Source organism: Mytilus edulis, chromosome 2 (assembly GCF_963676685.1).
Source record: "Mytilus edulis chromosome 2, xbMytEdul2.2, whole genome shotgun sequence".
Classification (NCBI taxonomy): Eukaryota; Metazoa; Mollusca; class Bivalvia; order Mytilida; family Mytilidae; genus Mytilus; species Mytilus edulis.
The window spans coordinates 91,017,247-91,039,137 of record NC_092345.1 but is presented as its reverse complement, the minus strand read 5'-3'; the positions used below and the strand labels follow the sequence as shown (position 1 = coordinate 91,039,137).

Here is a 21,891-nt window from a genome sequence, read left to right as displayed (position 1 = left end):
TCATGCTAAATTACTAAAATCTTCAATATTCTAGCATTTTAGTCAAATTTTAGACGGTTTTCGTGTAAAACGAAATTGGACGCATTCGTGTTCATCCTTAATATTGAAATGTTAGTTGTATTTTATGATAATTCATAACATATATAAAGATTGAGGATGAACACGGATGCGGCCACTTTCATTTTTGACAAAAACCATCTGAAAAGCGACATTTTACGGCATATTTGGTAGATTTTTCATATTTGAGCTTGAATCGAATCGTTTTTAATGACTAAATCAGTTAAAATCTTTCACAAAAACTAATTGATTCAAATAATCTTTCGTTAGATGAACCTTAAATTTGAGGCCAAAATCGGTCCTTACCGGACCTACTCCTTTGTGGAGTATCTGTTTCACATGTGACAATGGATAAGCTCTAAGTGTCATTACAACAATTCCGTCCTTGTTTTTCCAATGTGAAATACCAAATTAGACTTATTTCATGGTTGAAATTTACAAGAACAACACGAAGTGTTTTACATAATGAGTAGGATTTGCTTTCCCTTCTAGAGCATTTGATATCATCCCCGGTTTTTAGTTGAGTAATTTGTCGGGTTTCTTCCTTTTGCCGTGACATTGTTATTTTGTTTTTTACTTTGAATAACCCTTTGCTATCTTCTCTCCCTCCACCAAAATTAAATTTAGACACCTGCATTTTATTCAGTTAGTTCTAGTCAGTTTTATGAACACACAAGCTATCTTATCAACAATGATTCTCTTCCAGATTAAATCAAATCGATCAGAATCAAATCTTTTATCACAAAATATCATCAACAAAAGCTTATAGAAAATATAAACGTATCGAAAGACAATATATTAATTACAATCTATGACATTGAAGTCTCTTTTCCGATAATTTCAGAAATAGTGTGCGGTTAATAAAAGTATAGCCCTGGAACTATCTTTGATGTAGAGAAATATGTGAATACTAGACTCGGACTTCTCTTGAACTGAATTTTAATGTGCGTATTGTTATGCGTTTACTTTTCTACATTGGCTAGAGGTGTAGGGGGAGGGTTGAGATCTCACAAACATGTTTAACCCCGCCGCATTTTTGCGCCTGTCCCAAGTCAGGAGCCTCTGGCCTTTGTTAGTCTTGTATTATTTTAATTTTAGTTTCTTGTATACAATTTGGAAATTAGTATGGCGTTCATTATCACTGAACTAGTATATATTTGATTAGGGGCCAGCTGAAGGACGCCTCCGGGTGCGGGAAATTTTTCGCTACATTGAAGACCTGTTGGTGACCTTCTGCTGTTGTTTTTTTCTATGGTCGGGTTGTTGTCTCTTTGGCACATTCCCCATTTCCATTCTCAATTTTATTAGCATATGAACGCAAAAGCATATTCACTGATGGCATACCAAAGATAGAAAAAGATCTGATGGTTACTGATCTACTAAGTAGATCCAATAACTACGTTTCTCTGAAAAACATTCGGAGCAAAGAGTTGACACAGACACAAAAAAAAGTATATTTCTTAACCAAAAGGAACCTCAAATAATACTCGTAGAGAAAACCGTCAAGTATTCAAGTCAATCTTGCCTAAAGGGTTCCAACACGCTAGGTTAATACCAAGTCAGTTGTTATCAGTTGTTATCCTTTAGTTTGATGTGTTTGAGCTTTTGATTTTGCCATTTGATAAGGGACATTCCGTTTTAAATTTTCCTCGGAATTAGGTATTTTGATGAAATTACTTTTTATCCCATGAATTCTAATATCAAGAAGGTGTATCATAAATCGATCAAATAACATCTTTCTATTGATATAAATACATTAGTCCGTCAGATATAAACCAAAATATGTACATTACAATCGTCAGATGTATTTATCTTTTGGGGCAAAAGTTAATGCATAAGATAAAGACCAAAAAATACCAAATATTTCTAGAGTTCAAAAGGCATTAGCTGTCAGATGTGTATATCTTGAATTGTATTTAACTTTGGGCGGCAAACACCATGCATTGAATGCAAATACTCTGAAATTCTAAATCAGCATATTCCCTATAGGGTCCCATCATAAAAATTCGGAATACATACTACTCTTACATGAAATATTGTCACAATCATAATGAAAAAGTAAAACAAAATAGAAGAAGCATTTAACGCGTTTTATCGTCTTATGCAAAGTATGACCGGATTCACTGAAATATTCAAGATAATAAATCTTGCTTTTAACTTTGATAGACTCTTTTTCACAAATAATGATGAAACAAGATAAATTTCCACGCGATCAGTAGATATTTTTAACTCATCTTGATGGTTTAAAGTCACCACGCTTGAACAACATTCGTCCAACAGTATAATATCCTCCATATCTCCATATTATCCTCATATTTTTGCTGACTTCTTCAGTTTTACGTCATATTATTAACCCATCGACCTATACGAATTAAGGTATCATCTATTCTGTACACAGTACTACCGGATATCTGAATAAGAGGTGATAACCCTAGAGTTACTGCCATTGCAATGGAAAACAAGATTTTATTACTTATATTCTGCAACACGAATGCATATAGTCCTACAAGTGCAATTATGCATACTAGATTAGCAATCAGAAAGAAAATTAACGCCTTCTTTCTCAATCTTTTCAATCCTAATATCCTGTCTTCGTTTGATAATCCTTTTGATGCGGACGATCCGACAACGTTGGAGACAAGTTCCTCCCAGAATTCAAATTCAGTTTGGTTATAGTCACTCAAACTAACAGACGAAGCACTCAAACTTCTAAGTGACGTTGAGTCAACTGAAAAAGAAACATTTTTTCTTTAAAATTTAACCAACACAACCGATTAAAACAGTTTATTAATTAATATGTATAAAACGTTTTTTTGCTGCAACAAGATAATAAAATATTGTATTCACATATAAAACATCTTTCCATTCAATTAAATGGGTATTTTAAATAGATTTCGGGTACATTAAATCCATTTTAATTTGGAAATTCTTACCGTCGTTCTACAGTTTTTAATATCTAGTGATATAATTCTCATGTTTTCCAAGTTTGACTAATACGTCCTATAGTTATACCCAAAAGGTCATATTACTATTTATATACATGCTACATGCTGTAATATAAATCGACGTGAGAAGTTCGGTGATACTTCAGTGCAAAAAAAATGTGAAAGGCACGCAGTTATGTCTTTTTCTGTTTGATGTTGCCAAACATCAAACAAGTTGCCATTAAAAACACATTGAAAAGGCTGTTCCCAGTTGAGGAAAACATTTAAAACGATTGTGTGGTTTGAATGAATAATCAAAAGCCTGGTACCGTACCAAAAACAAAAGTCAACAGATACCTAGAGCGGATTCGGAAATCATTAGTCCAATAAAAACAAAAATTCTGGCTAAAACTATTTTTAGATTCTAGCGCAATTGTAAAGTTATGCACGAAACTGAAATCTTCTGGTTATAAGTACTTCACACTTACAGCCGTCAGATCACTCCAGCCCAGGACAAAAGTCTTATAAATGTATAATCAAATATATTAAGACCTTTGTAATAAAATTTGTTTATAAGAAAGTGAAACATACATTTACTAATATTTTCATTTACGCTAAATTAAAAACAAAACGAATCTATACACGTCTAGTTTCTAATAAAACATATGTTATTTATTGAATAGAAAACTATGTTTACTTGATATTCTACTTAGTTTATGTTAATTTAATAACTCTATACAATTAATTTTTAATCGTGCAGTGGAACATCTCATTAAATTCAAAATGAGAGAGAGAGAGACAGTTGGCTTTGAAACAGGTTATCTTATGACCCGTCAAGTAAGTTGCAAGTGTTAAAATGCTGAGAGTGTGGTGCACTCCATATACGAGGCATCTGATTTCACGTTCTCTGTCCGACTAGACGCAGATGAGTATTTATCACATATCAAGCAGGCCCTGTTGACACAGGCAGGGCAATATTTCTAAAGCTCACAACACCCTTCGTGTAATCGCTGAACAATGAAGAATTTGTATTTTTAATTCCTTTTGGCTTTTAAATAAGTCTGACCCAACGACATGACAATTCATCAATCCAAGGCACAACTGTAAAGAACATTGTTACTATTAGTATCTTTGTAAATGACCAAGAACTGTACTAGTAGATAAATGGTAATATATGTTAACTTCTATATAGATATAAGAAGATGTGGTATGAGTGCCAATCAGAAATCTCTCCATCCAAATAACAATTAATAAAAGTAAACCATTATAGGTCAAGGTACGGCCTTCAACACGGAGCCTTTGCTCACACCGAACAACATATGTCTCATTTTAATCATACAAATGAAACACAGAAGGTATAGCAGAGTAACAATACTAGTTAACGGATATACTGCGTAAACTCTAACAAGTTGGGTTTTATAGAATATAAAGCATAATTATGTACCTTGTTGCAATTTCCGCCGTTTTTTCATTTTCCGTTTAATTTTTGGTAGATGAAGAAATTTTGGTACAGTGGCCGATTGCTAGAATATAAAAAATAAAAAGCATATACATGATTTATCATATGTTTTACTATGGAAGTTTCTAACAATGTTGTAATTGGTATCCTTAGGCTTTGCGAATTTTAAAACACTTTAAATTTGGTGATATGCTTCATATATCTGAATCTGGTCTTTATGGAGATATCTATGTCTATAAGGTCTTAATTCGTACCAAAAAGACGTTGTTGGAATATTGGTCGCTTAATAAGACTCCATATATTGTAAACATGTTAAATTGTATAGTCGGATCCTTTGCATATCTTTGGGCATTGGACCCCATCGAATTTTGTTACTACCTTTGACTATGCTGTATGACATATACCATATATAGTGACAAAAGTAAAAGAGACCGTTTTGATAATAGTGCCATGTAACTGCATTAAGTAATGGTGGGCAGAATCTGATACAGTAAAGTTGGATGTTGTTTTTTATTTTCTGGTATACTAATGTGATTAAAGTAAGTGCATTTCTAGTTTGATTTCTTAGTTTGTATTTTCCCGTTTTTTTTTGTATCTGTTTCAGTTTCCTGGTCAATTGATGGACAAAAGAAAGTTGATAATGCACATTTCATTCGCTATTTCTTTGTTGTGTTTAAAGAAAAAAAAATATTTGGGTCCCAAATAATCTTTTGTTATCCTTTACAAAGGTGTCACTCAAACCCGGAAAGAAATATTTTGAAAATTTTTCAAAATATATTTTTTTTAATCTGAATCAGTGTCAAAAACGACCCATTTTCTCTAGCAAGTTTTTTTTCTCAGAAATTCAAACTAAATGAAGTTGCATTTCGAATCATGCATGGAAATACAGTAACTTGACGTCATATTCCAAACTATGACGTTGTTAGATATATGACGTCACACCAGGTATTCGATACGGTATTTGATATGCGATACGGTATTTGCTATACAGTGTAGGTGATACAGACTGAAAAAAGAACCTTTATTAGATATACACAATTGCTGTATTTAGTGCTTAATATATGATATATGCTGATATATCATGAAATTGTAAATCCGCTCTGTTTTTATGGTCATAAATGAGCATTATATTCTCTGGTCTGTGCGTCCGTCCGTTCGTCAGTCTGTCCCACTTCAGGTTAAAGTTTTGGGTCGAGGTAGTTTTTGATGGAGTTGAAGATCAATCAATTTGAAACTATGATATGATCTTTCCAATTTTAATGCCAAATTAGATATTTTCTCCCATTTCCACGGTCTACAACATAGAAAATGATAGTGCGGATGTGGCACCGCTGTACTGGGGACACATTCTTGTTGAATGTACATTGAATTTGCCTTGACGTATGTTCCAGTAATGCTTTCAAAAAGATAAAAATGTTCAGTTTACAGAAAAATTGAAGGAACTTGGTTCGTTTACAAGCAGTATGTTTTTATTGATTTTGCATAGAAAGCATAAAAACTGGGCAACCTTTTTTTTTCGTTATTATAGATGGTTAACAAATCGATTTGAAAAATGTGTATCAATCCATTAACATTTAGGAAAGAATTGACAAATACAATCTTACTAAAACAAAATGCAATTTTATTACATTCATCAACATTTACTTACATTATCACGTGTTCCCCATGATTGATCAACAATGTTACACATAGCGTAGAGAGGTAGAATCATATTCATAAACGGTATAAAGAACAAGTAGACGACACCCGTTACCAGTATCCATATATCTGTTGGGTATAGCATAGCTCCATAGATGTAACTACCAAGTACAATCATTACTATAAACCCTTCTGCACGTTCGAAATGTCCACTTTCAAAGCCTAGTTTGTAAAAGTATAATATGTTGGCTTAGAATACTGCAGAATGATATTTGTAAACAAATGCGAAATCATATAATGATCATTGAAATATACAATATTTTAGTTTGAAATTATCTTTATGTTTCTGTTCTTTTCTGCATAATTCCTTGGGCAAGTTCTCATACGCTTGACACAAGTCGCAAACATTGTCAGTAGTTATCTTTAACAGTTTTTCTCCTTGTGGCAGTTTGGTATTGCGAGGAGACTATCATAGTAGATTTACAGCTCGAAATACTACAGAGACACTTGAAAAAGACTTGTTAATTAAAAAAAACAGCAATATTTTGCAGATGTCTTTTGAGGATATTCGTCTTCTTCCCTAGCTACCCTAGTGATATATGTGTACATCTGGTGGTATTCATTATTTGACGTACATATTCTAAGAAATTCTGTGTTTTGAAAAAAAAAGGTACACGTTTTTTTGGGTATTAATTGACTCTGCCTAATTAGAACTTACGGGTGAAATAATCATGTTTTAACTTTAACTTCTGGTAAATACATAATTACTTCAAACATATTTGCTATTTGTTGAGATTATTGAAGGGCACGTCATGTGTTTCCATATCTGCCTGATGTTTATTCACAAAACAAAATTGTTATTTTCATTGTATAAAAGTAAACAATGCCATGCTATGATACCTACCTTTTGCTAAGTCTTCAAAAATAATTGTAGTAGAAGCTACAAATATGTAGCATGTTCCTGCTCCAAAGACAATGATCAAAATCTTTGTTATTATCAACTGTACTGTTGACTCAACTTCACTAAGTAACATCAAGCAGTATGCAAAAACTATGGCAACTATAACAGGAGTAACAATGATAAGAGGTGCACCACTCGCCAATTCCAAACCGAGACACAGCATAACGATTGTAGAACCAGGGTATAAAAGCATTATGAGAAATAGTTGCAACAAGTAGAAGGCATACAGATAAGAAAATGCATCGTTTGTTGACAACAAGGCTCGAAGCTTTCGGATAACCAATACTGCGTTTGCATAATCTGACAGTAACCATCTACGACGTTGCTTCATGAACTCATATGTATCTTCTGGGCAGAACGTTGTATTTCTAGCATTGCTGGAATATCTCAATTTCCATCCTTTCAACATTAATAATGTACACATCCATCTGTCTTCACCTGAAATCATAAATTGTACATGTAGTATATATTCCTAACCGCTTCTGATTTAGTATACAATACATTTATTTCTTTTCTTTGCGATAAGTGAGATAATAAGTACTGAAAATTCAGACAATATTGCGAAGTTTTAATCATTTCGAATAATGCAACTAGGTGATAATCAAGAACAGTTTGCATTCTGGTATATAGTACAACTTGAAATCGCAATAGTTAATCTCACATTTTGTCCAGTCTTTAAAATCGCATTGATGAATGCATGCAAAAATTTCTGAATTTACTGAATAGGGTTAATCATTTAATGTCTGACAGATTTATGATGTATAAGAATCGAAGAGAGCTTATTAAAAATATGATCAAAAGAGGAAAAATTTGAAAGAATATTGAAATGTGTGAATAATGCAAACACGTCCTCAAAATAGTTGACAATTTTAAATACCGTTGTCTTTTGTGAAAACATCTTCCATGTTTTCTACTGGGCCCGAATATTCGTCAACAACATCTCTAACAGCATTCAATTTGTACATACTAAAACATCCTGGACAACACATGACCGTACCAATAATGTTCTGTGAACTCTTAATTATCCAGAAATCTAAAAGTAAAAATTTTCGACATTCAAATATCAAATTAGGATACTGGTATAATGTAAGTACAGTGCATTTATATTGAATATAACCTTAAACAAAATAGAATAGTGCATATGATTACAATTACTATTTATCATAGATGAAATCAATTATAGTAAGTGTCTATCGTTGACTGAGCAAAAAATAATCCAAAGGGGCTGCACTCGGTCTTTATACGAGGCTGCTTCTTCGCAAATTCAATGCTAAATACATGTACAACACTAGTTCTTAAAAGAAAAATCACAAAAATACTGAACTCCGAGGAAAAATCAAATCGGAAAGTCCCAAATCAAATGGAAAAAATAAAAGCTCAAACACATCAAACGAATGGATAAAAACTGCCATATAACCATCAAAGACCTAATGGATCGAATGAAAGATTTAAGAGGCGATCAAGCATAAGGCCAGCCATACATGAGACATAAGCTACGAGAACATTATGGGAAATCTATTTGAAGCCAGGGCTCAATTGGAAGAAAAATAAAGTAATATTTCGACAAACTGTGTCTACTATTTTTCACAATTTCTACAAAGTAATATATTAACCTTTAAAAAAATCAGACGAATACATCAAACTTTTCTATAAAAAAAAACCCAGCATCAACACTCATTAAAACCAAAATTAGATTGATACTGGTGGACACGAATTTCGATCCGAGTAACACCGATAATATGTCCCATGAAAAACATTCCTGATTGTTTGGCAGTTTTTGTGATGTTTTTTTTTTCCCGAAAAAAATACGCCTCATTAAAAACCGACTATCATAATCCCCTTCAATGTAGATAAACACAGAGGGTTTACATCATTAAAATTTAAGAACTTCGAGGTTTGAGAAGCATGATGGTATTGAACGATCAATAGTAAATTGTCAAATTAAGATATATGACACGGTACCTATTCATGAAAAGTCAGGCACAATGCAGATGGTTCAGTAAATTTTAAAGTAGCAGTACAGGAATTTCTGATATATTTTTTTTTTGCCAATGATTGACCTTTACCAATGTGATATCAGCTGTATTTTCTCAAATCTTATGTTTGTGTCAAAAGAAGCCTCTCTTCGAAGACGAACCAGTTATAACTTTGACCAACCATTTTACTGATAATCTGAAAAGATCACAAGTGGAGAAGAATGCAGTAGCCGTCAGCCTTCACCACTGAACAAAACTCGTGCTTTTTTTAAGTAAGTTATAAAAGATAGAGGAATGAAAAATTATGAACCTTGTGGATAAACGTAGAATACGAAATTGTTTGATATGTGTATGAGCACCCAAACATCTTCGAAGTTGGGACAGCGGCATTACGCCACCATGTAAAAATCAGTTGAAGGGATGGACTCATTATCGGCAAACATAAAACTTTTAAAAATTCGAAAAACAAAAGACACAAATATTATAGATGGCAAACTTCTTTGAATTACAAGCTACATGAATTACAGGCTTCAAAAGAATGAAGTGGCATTAAATTTGTAAGCTTTACGGGATCACTGACAATACTCATAACACTAAGATGAACATTAATTTTGAAACACAAAATAATTACCTTTAGCATAGTCGAACATCTGTAGCCAAACAATAGGGTGAATATGAACACCTTTTGGGCGTGTCCTACCACAGACCGCTCCAACATTTGGGTCAGATTCACACATGTGTAGAACATCCATGATACTTGTATCCACAAAAGTCATATCTGCATCTGTTGCCAGAATATAATCGTCACGATCAAATGCAAACTCTTCTTGGTATATTTGTTGTGAATCTGCTATGGTGTATATACTGTTTGATAATTCATTTTTCACTGAAAGGTTTTCAATTGAGCTCGTATCGCCTATAAATATTTCGACGTAGGGGACGGTTGTCGTCTCTGTTTCAACACTGGTAATCTCAGATTCATTTTCTTTTATCAGCGACTTAGATTTGTGGTCTGGAACTGTCAAATTATTTTGAGTGGCTTTGCGTTTTTCATTAGATAAATCCATTGATTCCACAGAAAGTAAACTGCCGTAAGAGGAATTTTTCGACAAATTTTCTTCAGATGACTTCCGAAAATTAGACGACCGATAGTTTAAAACATACTTCATATACATAACCTGACTCCAACGCTTTTTTGCATTGACCTTTGAATTATCTTTTAAGTGAACAAATAATGGCATTTCACTGTTAATCCTCCACGAAAGCTGTATTCCGTATGGGGTATATAACATGACACCTTCATCTCTATCTGTAATTAAATTTTCTTCAATTAAGCCCAGTAACTGGAGCCCAAACTGCTTGATAGTTTGTCCATCAGCACCGTTATCTAAGAATATGTGGGATTCTAAAACAACGTTTTCTCTTTTCAAAAGCTTTGATACCGAAACATTTCTTATACTAGCCAGCAATCTGTCCATTTCTATTTGGGATTCCTGATACATTGTAGTACATATAAATACTCGTCTGATATTTCTTTTATTATTAGCTGATATGTTAAATGGTGTTGCTTTTATTGTATTATAGGTCCTACTTAATAAATGCTGTGTTGTTAAAACGGCTTCATACATACTGAATTCGCTAGGCAGTATAATTCTGTCATTCAACATATCCAGCAATATCGGTAGAATAAGAAGTCCCGCTACAAATCCGTACAATGCAAAATTGTCTGCACTAACTTTTATGTCTTTAGAGGATGGACCTATACTACTAGCCCATGAAATTTGGGATACATCTATCACTGACGAAAACGTTAATACCAGTAGAAATGAAATTATAATTGACGAAAAATATATAGGCAAATGAATAACACATCTTCCAACTTTAGTTCTGGCATTGAAATACTTAACACACTGACATAGAAATGAACTCAACAAGATCGAAACACAAATACTTAGATTTTTTGTATTCGGCAAATACAAAGTCTCGAAAAAAGACTTTAATGATACCAGTGCATTTGTTGTTGATGCTCGTTGTAGTTGTAAAAAGTAAACAGAACACACACAAGTTAGAATCTTCAGAATAATAAATAGTAAACCGGAGTTCTGAGTCCCTCTTTCATCTGTTGTATGTATAAATGTTTGATATTTAGGAGTACTAATTATTGATATAATGATCAGGAAGAAAAATGTTAATCCAGAATCTTTTGCCGTCATTCTGTCTGTAATCACCAGCAGTACAAAACAAGCAATTATGCAACTTGTGAAAACTAATATCAATAGTGTTTGTATGTAACGTATAGCCTTTGTGTTGTTCTTCTGAAACAGAGACAAAAAGACGTATGTATACCAAATGTAACAGCCCATTTAAAACCATGATCCGTTATGTATATTTTTTTATTAGTTGTTACTGACATTGGACTCGCTTTCAAAAATTGCGAGTACTCTCAGATCGATACTTTGAGTCATAAGTCTTTTTGTAAATTGTTGTTTGTGTGCTTTGTGTCAATACTATGAGTCAAAAATTAGAATTAGTTTCATAGATCTTATATATTGAATTTAAACTACTGCCCTCGCTAAAGGGTAGGGATGTGTACGGGAAGGGATGTGCACAAAAAACATGATTAACCCTAAACAATGTGTATGTACCTGTCCCAAGTTAGAAGCATGTAGCACAGCGTTGACGTTCGTTGCCGTATATCATACTTATTTTTCGTTTATTGTTTTGAACATAAAATCAGGTAAATCATTTTCTTGCTAAGTCTTTTGAAAAGAGGGATCTGTTCTAAATAGGTTTGCTTTCTTCTTTTTCGCAATGCTTGTGGTTCTTAATTGGACTTTTGATGTGCTTTTGTTTGTTCTAGTATTTGCCTGTATCTCTGTTTCAAAACGTTCATTGTTGTAAAACTAATTTTTACTTTTAACTGTGTTTCAGAATTAAAATAGAAGATACATTCTATATACCTAAATACAAAACATGATAATAAACATATCATCAAAAGATATAAACAAAATAAACAACCTTGTATGGCCTTCAATAATGAACACCCTTTGCCATTCATGATGAGTCAGATTTATCATTATGTAAATGTGAACTAGATTTCTGTTTTTGCTACAACTTTTATGCTGGGTAATAAGTTGTAGAATTTAATGCTTGGAGAATATAGTGAATGGGTAGCGTAACGCGCATAAAAATTGAAATCCTGGTATCTATGATGCTTTTATTAACAAGTTTATGTACAAAAAATAATGAATTGAAGATGTTGCATTGAGTCCACAAAGTACCTAACGTCTCATAAAAACTAAAGTAACTATAAACTTGGAAATGACATATGATTCACTTTTAACTAAATGATTGAATTCTCAACTTTCTTCTTACTGTTTTATCTCGATCAGTAGAGTAACGTGGAATTAAAATAGATACCCGTTAGAAATGAAAAAAATATGTTTAGGAAAAACATTCAACTCGGTAAAAATATATATAGTAGTATATGTTTTCGTTTTTAAACTTAAGGTTTCTTCGAACTAGAAATCTAAGTAACTATGGTGTTTAGATATGCCTGAACAATTGTCCGCCCTTCATTTACTTTTTTCTGACATTAATTTGAGGCTATACTTCATCATAAGGCCAGTATATCCAGACTTTGTCTGACCCTTAAAATTTGAGTATTGACAACTGTAACATGCGTAACTGTAACATTCTAATTGTTAGTTTGAACTTTGAAGTTTTTTGTGTCATTTGAAATAGCTAATAGCTGATATCTGTGTGTGTTGATACCGTAAAAACTTTTCATTTAACTTACAAATTGTTTTCACATCAAACAAACATGTATCTATAAAGATACTGACATGTTTGTTTGTTAATTTTGAGATTTAAACCGGTACAGTTTACAGCATTTGGAGATTAATATACTCTTAAATGAATTTTAGAACAGAGTTATCACTGCTGACGCAAATGTTGGTGAAAATAGTGAAATGCGGTGATATGTTTTTCGCAATGACATTAAATGGTCCATATGATGTGCTGTTATACACAAATATGCATTAGTTTAAATTACATCTTGTATATTAAATGATTGTTTCGGTGTAAAAATTCAGAACAATAGTATCTTAAACGATCAGAGGGATTGGTATATTGTAACAAAATGATACATCTATATATTATGAATAAAAAAAAAACAGATTCCATTAATTTTGTAAATGTAAAGAGAAAAAATTAATACTACCATTGATAAAATGATTAATAACAGATGGCTACAAAAACAAAATAGAAAGCATAAATACTATGTTCAAAAATTTACATAACAATGTAATTAATCCAACGTGTCACATGGTGTACCTTTAATAAAATCATCAACTTACCATTGCAGTGGAAAATATGGGGAGAATCATTCCTGAGTTTAATACACCTAATAACAGAAATCCTGGTATTCTCCACAGATAACTCCAAACTAAACTAGTCAACATATAACTCTCAGCAACAGCTGATATAACACCCTTAAAAGATATAAAAATGTACACATGTGAATATCAATTTCAAGAAGTACAATCAAAATAGAAATAGGAATGAATATAAGTTCATAAAATACACATATTTTCTAATCACTCCGTTTTCAATGTGTCCTTCCATGTGAAGGTAATTTCTCAGGGAAGAAAATAAACTGCAGTAACGTCCTTAATTTGATAATACACTGCTATGCAAATGTATTATTGAGCTGTTACGATGTATATTAAAACAATGTTTCAGTTTTCCATTTTTAACTGATTTCCTGGCTTTGCACAGTTCAAGTAAAATAACATTTAATGAATCGCATTGTTTCGTCTGCCAATAAAGTTAAAAATAACAATAGTAAATTTATTACAAATAACTGAGTAAGAACTATTTTTTGTAAAACTCAGATTAAGATTTCTAGAGTAAAACATTACATTAGCACCAGAGACTCATTACTTTTAAACCTTTAAAAACATGACGATACATGTTACAGTATCTGGTTTCAAAACACACGTACAAGCTGCAATCATTATCAAATAACTTTTATTGAATATGATAGAGCACCAATTTAATTCGTGGATTTCATTGCTTCTTAGTTGTGAAAATAAACAAAAACAAAAACAAACAAAAAACACAAACATGTTTTTGCCACTCGTCCACAAACAAAAAGAAGAATACACCACTCAATGTCGAAATTGTAATTTGTAAACATTAATTTAACGATACTAGAATAACTATAACTAAGGTTATTTTTATATGCCTGTCATAAGTAAGAAGCCTAGAATTAAGTTGTTGTTGGCTACTGTTTTTAATGTTGTTCTTCGTTTATCTATTCATCTGTTGTACATATAAAACAGGCCGTTATTTTTTTTTTAATTCAACATGCCAGCCTTTTATAGCCTACCATACAAGATGTGTTAATGATAACAATCAAAAAGTATAATGGTCATATCAAGCTGAAGACCATACGAAGGGACAGAACGTATCATGGGGAAGAAATTAATCAACAGCAAGAACATATAAAGGGTAAAATATCCAAATGAGAACACATCAAGAGGAAGAAAAAATCAAGTGGAAGATCATAATATGAGGAAGAACAATGGAAAGACAAATGAAGGGGAGAAAATACATATAGGAAGAACATACCAAATGGAATAACATACACATGGGAGGAACATACCAAGAGAAGGAATATACCAACGAAAAGAACATAGAGTAACAAGGGGAAGAATGTACAAAATAACAAGACCGTACCAACAGGAATCACATATCAATGGAAAGAACTAACCAATGGGAAAATATATGAGAAACAATCATTGCAAAAAACAAAACAACATAATGACTAAACGAAACAAAAACGAATATACAAACTTAGAGACATGAGTAAAAGAACGGCACAAATAACATTAAAAGTACAAAATGTAGAAAGAACAATGTTACATCATCTGATAAAATAGGAACAGTAGAGAGGTGTGGTCATCAGATGGGTCTTATTTACACAAGCAATTTAGACGATTAACCAACCTGACGAGATGTTTAACATTTAAAGTAGCGGTAAATTCATGTAAGGACTAATAGCTCGATTTTATAACATAAAAGTATAATTTAACTTTGCTGTTTAGAGTACAGTTGGCAAAGAAGGATGGTCAAGGTTTGATAAGAACAATTAGAATAGTTATCTGTAATGCAAAATAATCATATTTTAAAAATAAAAACAGAAAGATTAATACAGTGTTTTGTTTTAATTCTCACATTATATGATGATCAATTAAGATTTTTTATATACACGAAGTGAATAACGCGACGGCGACTTTTTTCTTAATATCACCATTGATGCATGATGTTTTTTGTGCCCAAATAACACGTAATGTATATGACTGTCTGAAATTAACACAAAATATCATTACGACAACTAAGACAACGAACCAAAGTCATGTAGAAACTCTGCAATAATGAAGAATAAGGGATTACAAACAAAATCCTAAAAACTGAAGCATAAATACATTTTCAAATACCGTACCAATAACAGCGATCCCCAATGAGGCCACTCCTTCCATTTCCCTCCAGTTGAAAATGATGATGTCCATATTTGTGATAACAATGAGGCAACATATGGAAACAGTACAACCAAAAGAGTAACTGATTTCCTGCAAAATAAAAAAAAACATAGATATAGACATGGTGATTATAGAAAACAACCACAACTACTAGTATAAAATCATTTTATACAATATGGACGTCAAAAATAAATTAAAAAATTAAATAGCTTGAGCGATATCGATGGCGTCGGAAAAAGGACCGTTTAACAAGATATTATCTTAATCTATTTTATTTTGTAAAGATACTTGTGTGACGTCATTAATTGTAAAAAACACTCATTAATTTTGTAAACAATAAGTCGGACTGGCTTTTAATTGGTAATTTTGTGTAATGATTAGCGTAAGGGTTTGCATCGGAATACATAATACAAAAATGTCGTGTATTTATTGGGATCAATATGAGTGTCATTAACAAACACAGAAGTTAAAACATGCATTTAAAGAAGCAAATGTGTCGGTAGGATATTTGACAAAATCGGTAATATATTATAACGTAAAATATATAATGTATAGCATTACACAAATGTAAACGTGTTTTAAGCATTGATCAATTAGAACTCAGATGATAAAAATAATATTAAACAAACAAACCAATAATAATGTAGTCTTACCATTCGTTTATTGACTCTAATGTTTCGTTTATTGACTCCAATGTTTCGTTTATTGACTCCAATGTTTCGTTTATTGACTCCAATTTCCTCTTGCTTATCAACAAAACTAGGGATCCCTGGTGTATGAAGAAGGGGATCAAAATAAGACCGAAAAGAATAAACCTCGCGAGGATTTTCAAGCACATCTTTTTACCTGAAATAAAACAATTTTCTTGTAGCATAATAAATGTCTCTGGACACAACTTGTGACCTTTTTTGCTGATAATATTTTGAATAGACAAGTTCATACTTTTAATTATAAGGACTATGTGTTTCAGACCGTACCTTGGCCTATAATGGTTTACCTTCATAAATTGTGACTTGGATGGAAAGTTGTCTCATTGACACTCATGCCACATCTTCTTATATCTATTTGACCAGAGCCTCGACTCTAGCGCACTATTAAACAATGGAAATAATCACAAATGTACCGTTTAGCAAAAACTACTTCTTGTCAAGTTTAATTTTCAATCATTGACCGATGATAATATCGTTAGATAACCAAACAGGGATCATACATGATATAAAAAGTAGCTTGGGTCTCAATTTGAATTTCAAGCCATCTCATATCCCAAAACAAATTTAATAGAATAAAAAAACTTTTGCTAGATAACTTGGCCCGTGCTTTTGATTTTGATATTACTTGACTATAACTTGTGTTAGTGTGAGTTTTCTTATTTGTTGAAGCAATTACAAGTAGTATGTGTATGAATATTATTTATGAATTTTATGTGCACCATTGTCCTTCCTTTTTTTGTTATAAATACTGTATAAAAACTACTATATTGGCTATGTAATTAAGGGTTATTCCCGATTGTCCCACTTTTTTAAATTTTAGAGTTCTGATTGTCCCACATAAAAAGTTCTGGTTGTCCCACATAAAAAGTTCTGATTGTCCCACATTATTTTAAGTAAAATGTTTTTAAATAAACAAGGTAACAGTAGTATTGGGAAGCCACACAGATGCAATAGTCATTTTAGTTATATACATCAAATAGTCAAGTTCTAAGTCACTCATTGTCTTTTAAACTTGTTGTTGGGTTAAATAGAGACTATCAAGTTTTTGTCAATAACACCACATTTTCGAAATATCAAAAAAATACATGTAATACATGGAAAAAGTTACAAAACATAGAATGACATATCTGTTGTTGAACATCGTTACCGCAATGCTTAATTGTCCTACTAATTTGATGGAAAAAAATCAACTAACTGCTCATGATTTGTGATAATTTTAAAAAGGATCATTTGCGCTAGATAACTAAGAGTCAAATTGTTTTGAGTCTATTATAAGTTACTATATACAAAGGTAGCTTAGAATGGTCTTGTAAAAAAAATCGTTTGCGAGCAACATCTTTTTTATATATCAGAGAGACTTTACAGTCTTACATCCAAGCCCGACAAAACACACCAAAATAATGTTGGCCTTACCATCTACACCAATTATACAAACACCATAATTTCAAATTAAAATTTGTTAGTTGACAGGTACCACATGTTATGTAATCCGGATTCACATGTGGTAAGTGTTGCAGAAATGGATTAATAGTATTTATACACATCATTGTTTCAATATCATATATAAATATGCTATTCAGAATCTAAAATTATTAATGGTCAATATAATTAAAATAAACCAATTAATTTGAAAGTTCACCTTTCAAATAAGTTCCCAAATGAACATCGGAAGTTTCACCTGATTTGTGTATACGTATGCATATTGGTCATTCTTTCTTAAATATTTTATATAACTATAGGAACTAAACTTCAGTCAAAGTTATATTAAAATGGGTACATTCTTTACGGCAAGAATGGCACACTCTACTACCATTAAAATATCGAAGCATCATTTAGAATCAATGGGGTCTATCCCCTACATGAGAAAAGACCTATAAATTGTTCTTCTAATATTTTTTCGCATTTTTTCTTCTGAACATCTTTTGACAATCTACCAATACATGCAATAATAGGGTGTGGTTGAGCTCTCATAGTACTTTAATAACAGTAATTTTATGTATCTTTAATGAACTTAATAGAGCTGTTGAAATTTACCATAAGATTCAATGCTTATTACATAGAAAATTCAAATGCAGCCCCTCTAAAAAATACTATATTATTCAAACTTGTGCTTCTTCTTTTTAATATCTGTTGATGTCATGTGTTGATGTAAAACTAAATCAGAATATTTACTATTTACTTCGTAATTTCTTTACTTGAATGTTTATCAAACATTTACACACTCAATTTGAGTTTTAAATTTTCATTCTTAAGGGCTTAGATGCAAGACTATTTAAAGCATTCTTGATTATTTAAAAAAAAAAAGCCTTAGATATTCAATTAGCGGTCCTTAGATTAAAAAATATTTACATTTTCCACAAAAGCGTCTTTCATGGATAAATGACCTTATTTAGTCTTAGATGCATGATTTTTTTTATTAGTTGTTAGTGGCTTTGAACTACCTAAGAAATGTACCTAGTGTCTTTTTGTTTTGGGGATGTACAAGTACCCTGCCACTTCCACTTGTATTTTTATCTATCTGATGAGTTAAGCCTTTTTCAACTGATTTTTATAGTTAGTTATTATGTTGTACTGTTATACCACTGTCCCATGTTAGGGGAGGGTTGTGTTCTCGCTAACATGTCTAACCCCGCCACATTCTGTATGTATGTGGCTGTCCGAAGTCAGGAGCCTGTAATTCGGTGATTGTCGTTTGCTTATGTGTTACATATTTGTTTTTCGTTCATTTTTAGTACATAAATTAGGCCATTTGTTTTCTCGTTTGAATTGTTTTACATTGTCATTTCGGGGACTTTTATAGCTGATTATGCGGTATGGGCTTTGCTCATTGTTGAAGGCCGTGCGGTGGCCTATAGTTGTTAATTTCTGTGTCATTTTGTTCTCTTGTGGAGAGTTGTCTTATTGGCAATCATACCTCATCTTAATTTATTATATTAGTTATATATAGTAAAATATTTCGGAAGTTTAGGTCCTAAATGCTCTTTAAGTTCGTACTATTTTAAGCTTTTTGATTCGAGCGTTACTGGTGAGTCTTTTGTAGGCAAAACGAGCGTCTGTCATTCAATATTTTTATCCCTGTACACGTAAGATCTATGATGAGAATATTTTTCTGACATCTATATCTTCCAAATAGCTAAATTGTGTAACTCTTCATTTTTGATATCACATATATATTTTATTGTCACAATTTATTTCATAAAACTACGAACGAAGCAAATCTATAGATTTCAATTGTATAGCCAAAACTGATCAAACTATACTAGCTTTCTTGTTCGTTTAGCAATAAAAGGCATCTTTTCAATAATATAAATAAAAAGATATACAAAGGGAGTTAGAAAATAGAGGGAAGAAGGAAATACAAAATCTTTAGGAAAACGAAAAAAGACATTAATCAAAAGACAAGTGTAAATTGGTCAAATGGAACAGCAGCACGAGTCACACTAAAAACCGAGGGTTTTAAAACTAAAAAAATGATATAAATTTTCAACATTTTACACAATTATAATTGATATAATATAAACATGTTAAATTGTGCAGATGAATAAATAACTATACAATTAATTTAGAATTATGTTTTCTTTTAAACAAATGAAACTGTACTTACAAGTTAGGATGAAATACGGTTTGTAGTCAGAGGACAGAAGATGGCAAACTTTATCTCTTTACAAAGTATTTAGTTTCAATAAGATTTTGTAATGACAACAACAACAGATAAAACGATCGGTAAACTTCTACTGATCATAACCGGTAGCTCCCTCGTCAAAGTTCGCTGTCAATTTCCTCGTGTTTGCACAGGGTGTATGTATCCTCAATCATTAGATGATGATCTCAGGTTTAACAAACAAAAAACTATTCATGTTACTTTGATTTGAAAACATAAATGCCTTACTGTCCTCATACTAAATTATTGTGCATACTAATTTAAGTATTTGCATGATGCATAAGGTTAAAAAAGTGAAAAGGAAACATTTAATTTTTTTTTTGTAAATGGAAAGGCGTGGATAAAACAATGATCTGTACATATTAGGAATGCAATGGTTTCTCACAATAACAATTTCCTGCAAAACAAGCAAAAGAGGCAAATGGTTGATCTCTAATGATCATGTTTAACTGATAACATAACCATTTCTGGGTGTATCCTGAAATAAATGCTGCAATTTAAAACCTAGTACATCTAATTAAGCACGTTCACTGTCATACATTACAAAATGTAATTTGCATTTATGTGTTAATAGATTAAGAAAACACGTAAGAAATAACTACTTGAATTTTTTAATTCCTAATTCATATCCCCGACCTCTTCCCCTAAATAAAACGTAGTAATCTGGGAGTTATTTCTAATTTCAACCGTATATTTTTTTATTTCTAATTTCAACCGTATATTTTTTTATTTCTAATTTCAACCGTATATTTTTTATTGTAAAAATTAGATGATTGCCAATGAGACAACTCATTGGCCTTCAACATTGATCAAAACCCATTCAGTAAAGTCATATGTTTGTTTCCTCTAATATCAAGTGCGATTGTTCGTTCGGACAGTCTTTATATTTTTCAATTTGCCACTTTACGGTAGTATACTTTTCAATCTATTTATTAATAGTCTTCCAAAAAATCTAATCGTATCTATCTATATTCTTATGCATAATACATCATATTATAGGAATGATTGTCAATGAGAAAAATAGTCACCTAGTTCATATGACGTTCATGTAAGCAATTAGTAACCGTACTGCCTTCAGCAATCAGAAAAAACCCATACCGTATAGTCGTCTATAATAGTGTTCCTCTGAATGCTAATTGGTTCCTATAATGATATAAATCACATCCAGATTTTTGAAAAAAACACAAATGTTAATCCACCTCAACTCTCCTGAAAAAGGTTTCTCAACATCTTATGGACGGACGAAACTCTACGAACATAAGGTTAAGGAGTAGAATTTTTGTTCAATAACAAATTTCTTCCGATATTGCAGTGTGTTTTAAGACAACAGTTAACACTTTGATATTGGTTTTGAAACCTTGCATTTTATAGTTGTTCTTAAACATTTGTGTTCCAGTTTATTTTGTGTTGTTTAATGTTGCGTAATCTTAATACATGATTGTTTGTTTACATGTATATGGCTTCAATTTATCTACCCTGTCAATTAAATGAAGAACACTGCGCTTACAATGTCGTAGTTGGGGATTATGTACCCTTGTGTTGATTGAATGCTAAACATATAGAAATTTTATAGAAAATCCACCCTTGTAGTCTCATATTTGGTGCTTGATAGATAGAGGATTATTGCATGCAGTGGTAGCAATGATATCATTTTTGGTTGGATTTTTTTTCAAAGTGCGAACTATTCCTCCCTTAGACAATATATTTGAATATATAGCAGGATCATTTTTATTTAAATTGGTTTTTAGTTTCGAATTGGGAATACTTGTGTCAAGTGTAAAAAAATCAAATATTTTTTAGTACGCACATTTGATATACGCCACCTGTAGAATAGGTTGCTTAACACTAATTTCAAAGACCGGCTTTGATTGCTGATAAAATTGATTTTCATCATTTCGAAAGAGGTTTCGAGGAGCACTTTGAACACCCAGCATGACAACGTTGACGTTGTTTGTAAGGA

The 21,891-nt window shown here is 31.8% G+C and overlaps 1 protein-coding gene across 2 annotated transcripts; it reads right to left on the bottom strand.

Moving 5' to 3' along the window:
* Positions 1 to 1,781: 1,781 nt before the first annotated feature.
* On the bottom strand, positions 1,782 to 16,400 carry LOC139513396 (chitin synthase chs-1-like). Of its 2 annotated transcripts, XM_071301823.1 has the most exons (9): positions 16,214 to 16,400; positions 15,524 to 15,650; positions 13,374 to 13,508; positions 9,647 to 11,330; positions 7,917 to 8,072; positions 6,983 to 7,477; positions 6,089 to 6,300; positions 4,426 to 4,504; positions 1,782 to 2,785 (listed from the first exon to the last, which is right to left on the bottom strand). In XM_071301823.1, exons 1-9 carry the CDS (start codon positions 16,396 to 16,398, stop codon positions 2,394 to 2,396), a joined length of 3,465 nt encoding a protein of 1,154 aa, XP_071157924.1. In that variant the 5' UTR covers positions 16,399 to 16,400; the 3' UTR covers positions 1,782 to 2,393. The 2 variants fall into 2 exon arrangements, with proteins under 2 accessions (XP_071157924.1, XP_071157925.1); XM_071301824.1 differs by lacking the exon at positions 4,426 to 4,504 and having other exon boundaries at positions 2,634 to 2,785.
* Positions 16,401 to 21,891: the final 5,491 nt, after the last annotated feature.

What these genes read in the sequence shown, in the direction of transcription:
- LOC139513396 (XM_071301823.1), bottom strand. Translation starts at nt 16,398, where the DNA reads ATGTGCTTGAAAATCCTCGCGAGGTTTATTCTTTTCGGTCTTATTTTG. An exon ending in CATGGGGAACACGTGATAAT is followed by an intron (nt 4,505 to 6,088) that starts GTAAGTAAATGT and finishes TTTATATTCTAG; the next exon opens with CAATCGGCCACTGTACCAAA. An exon ending in ACGGCGGAAATTGCAACAAG is followed by an intron (nt 2,786 to 4,425) that starts GTACATAATTAT and finishes TTTCTTTTTCAG; the next exon opens with TTGACTCAACGTCACTTAGA.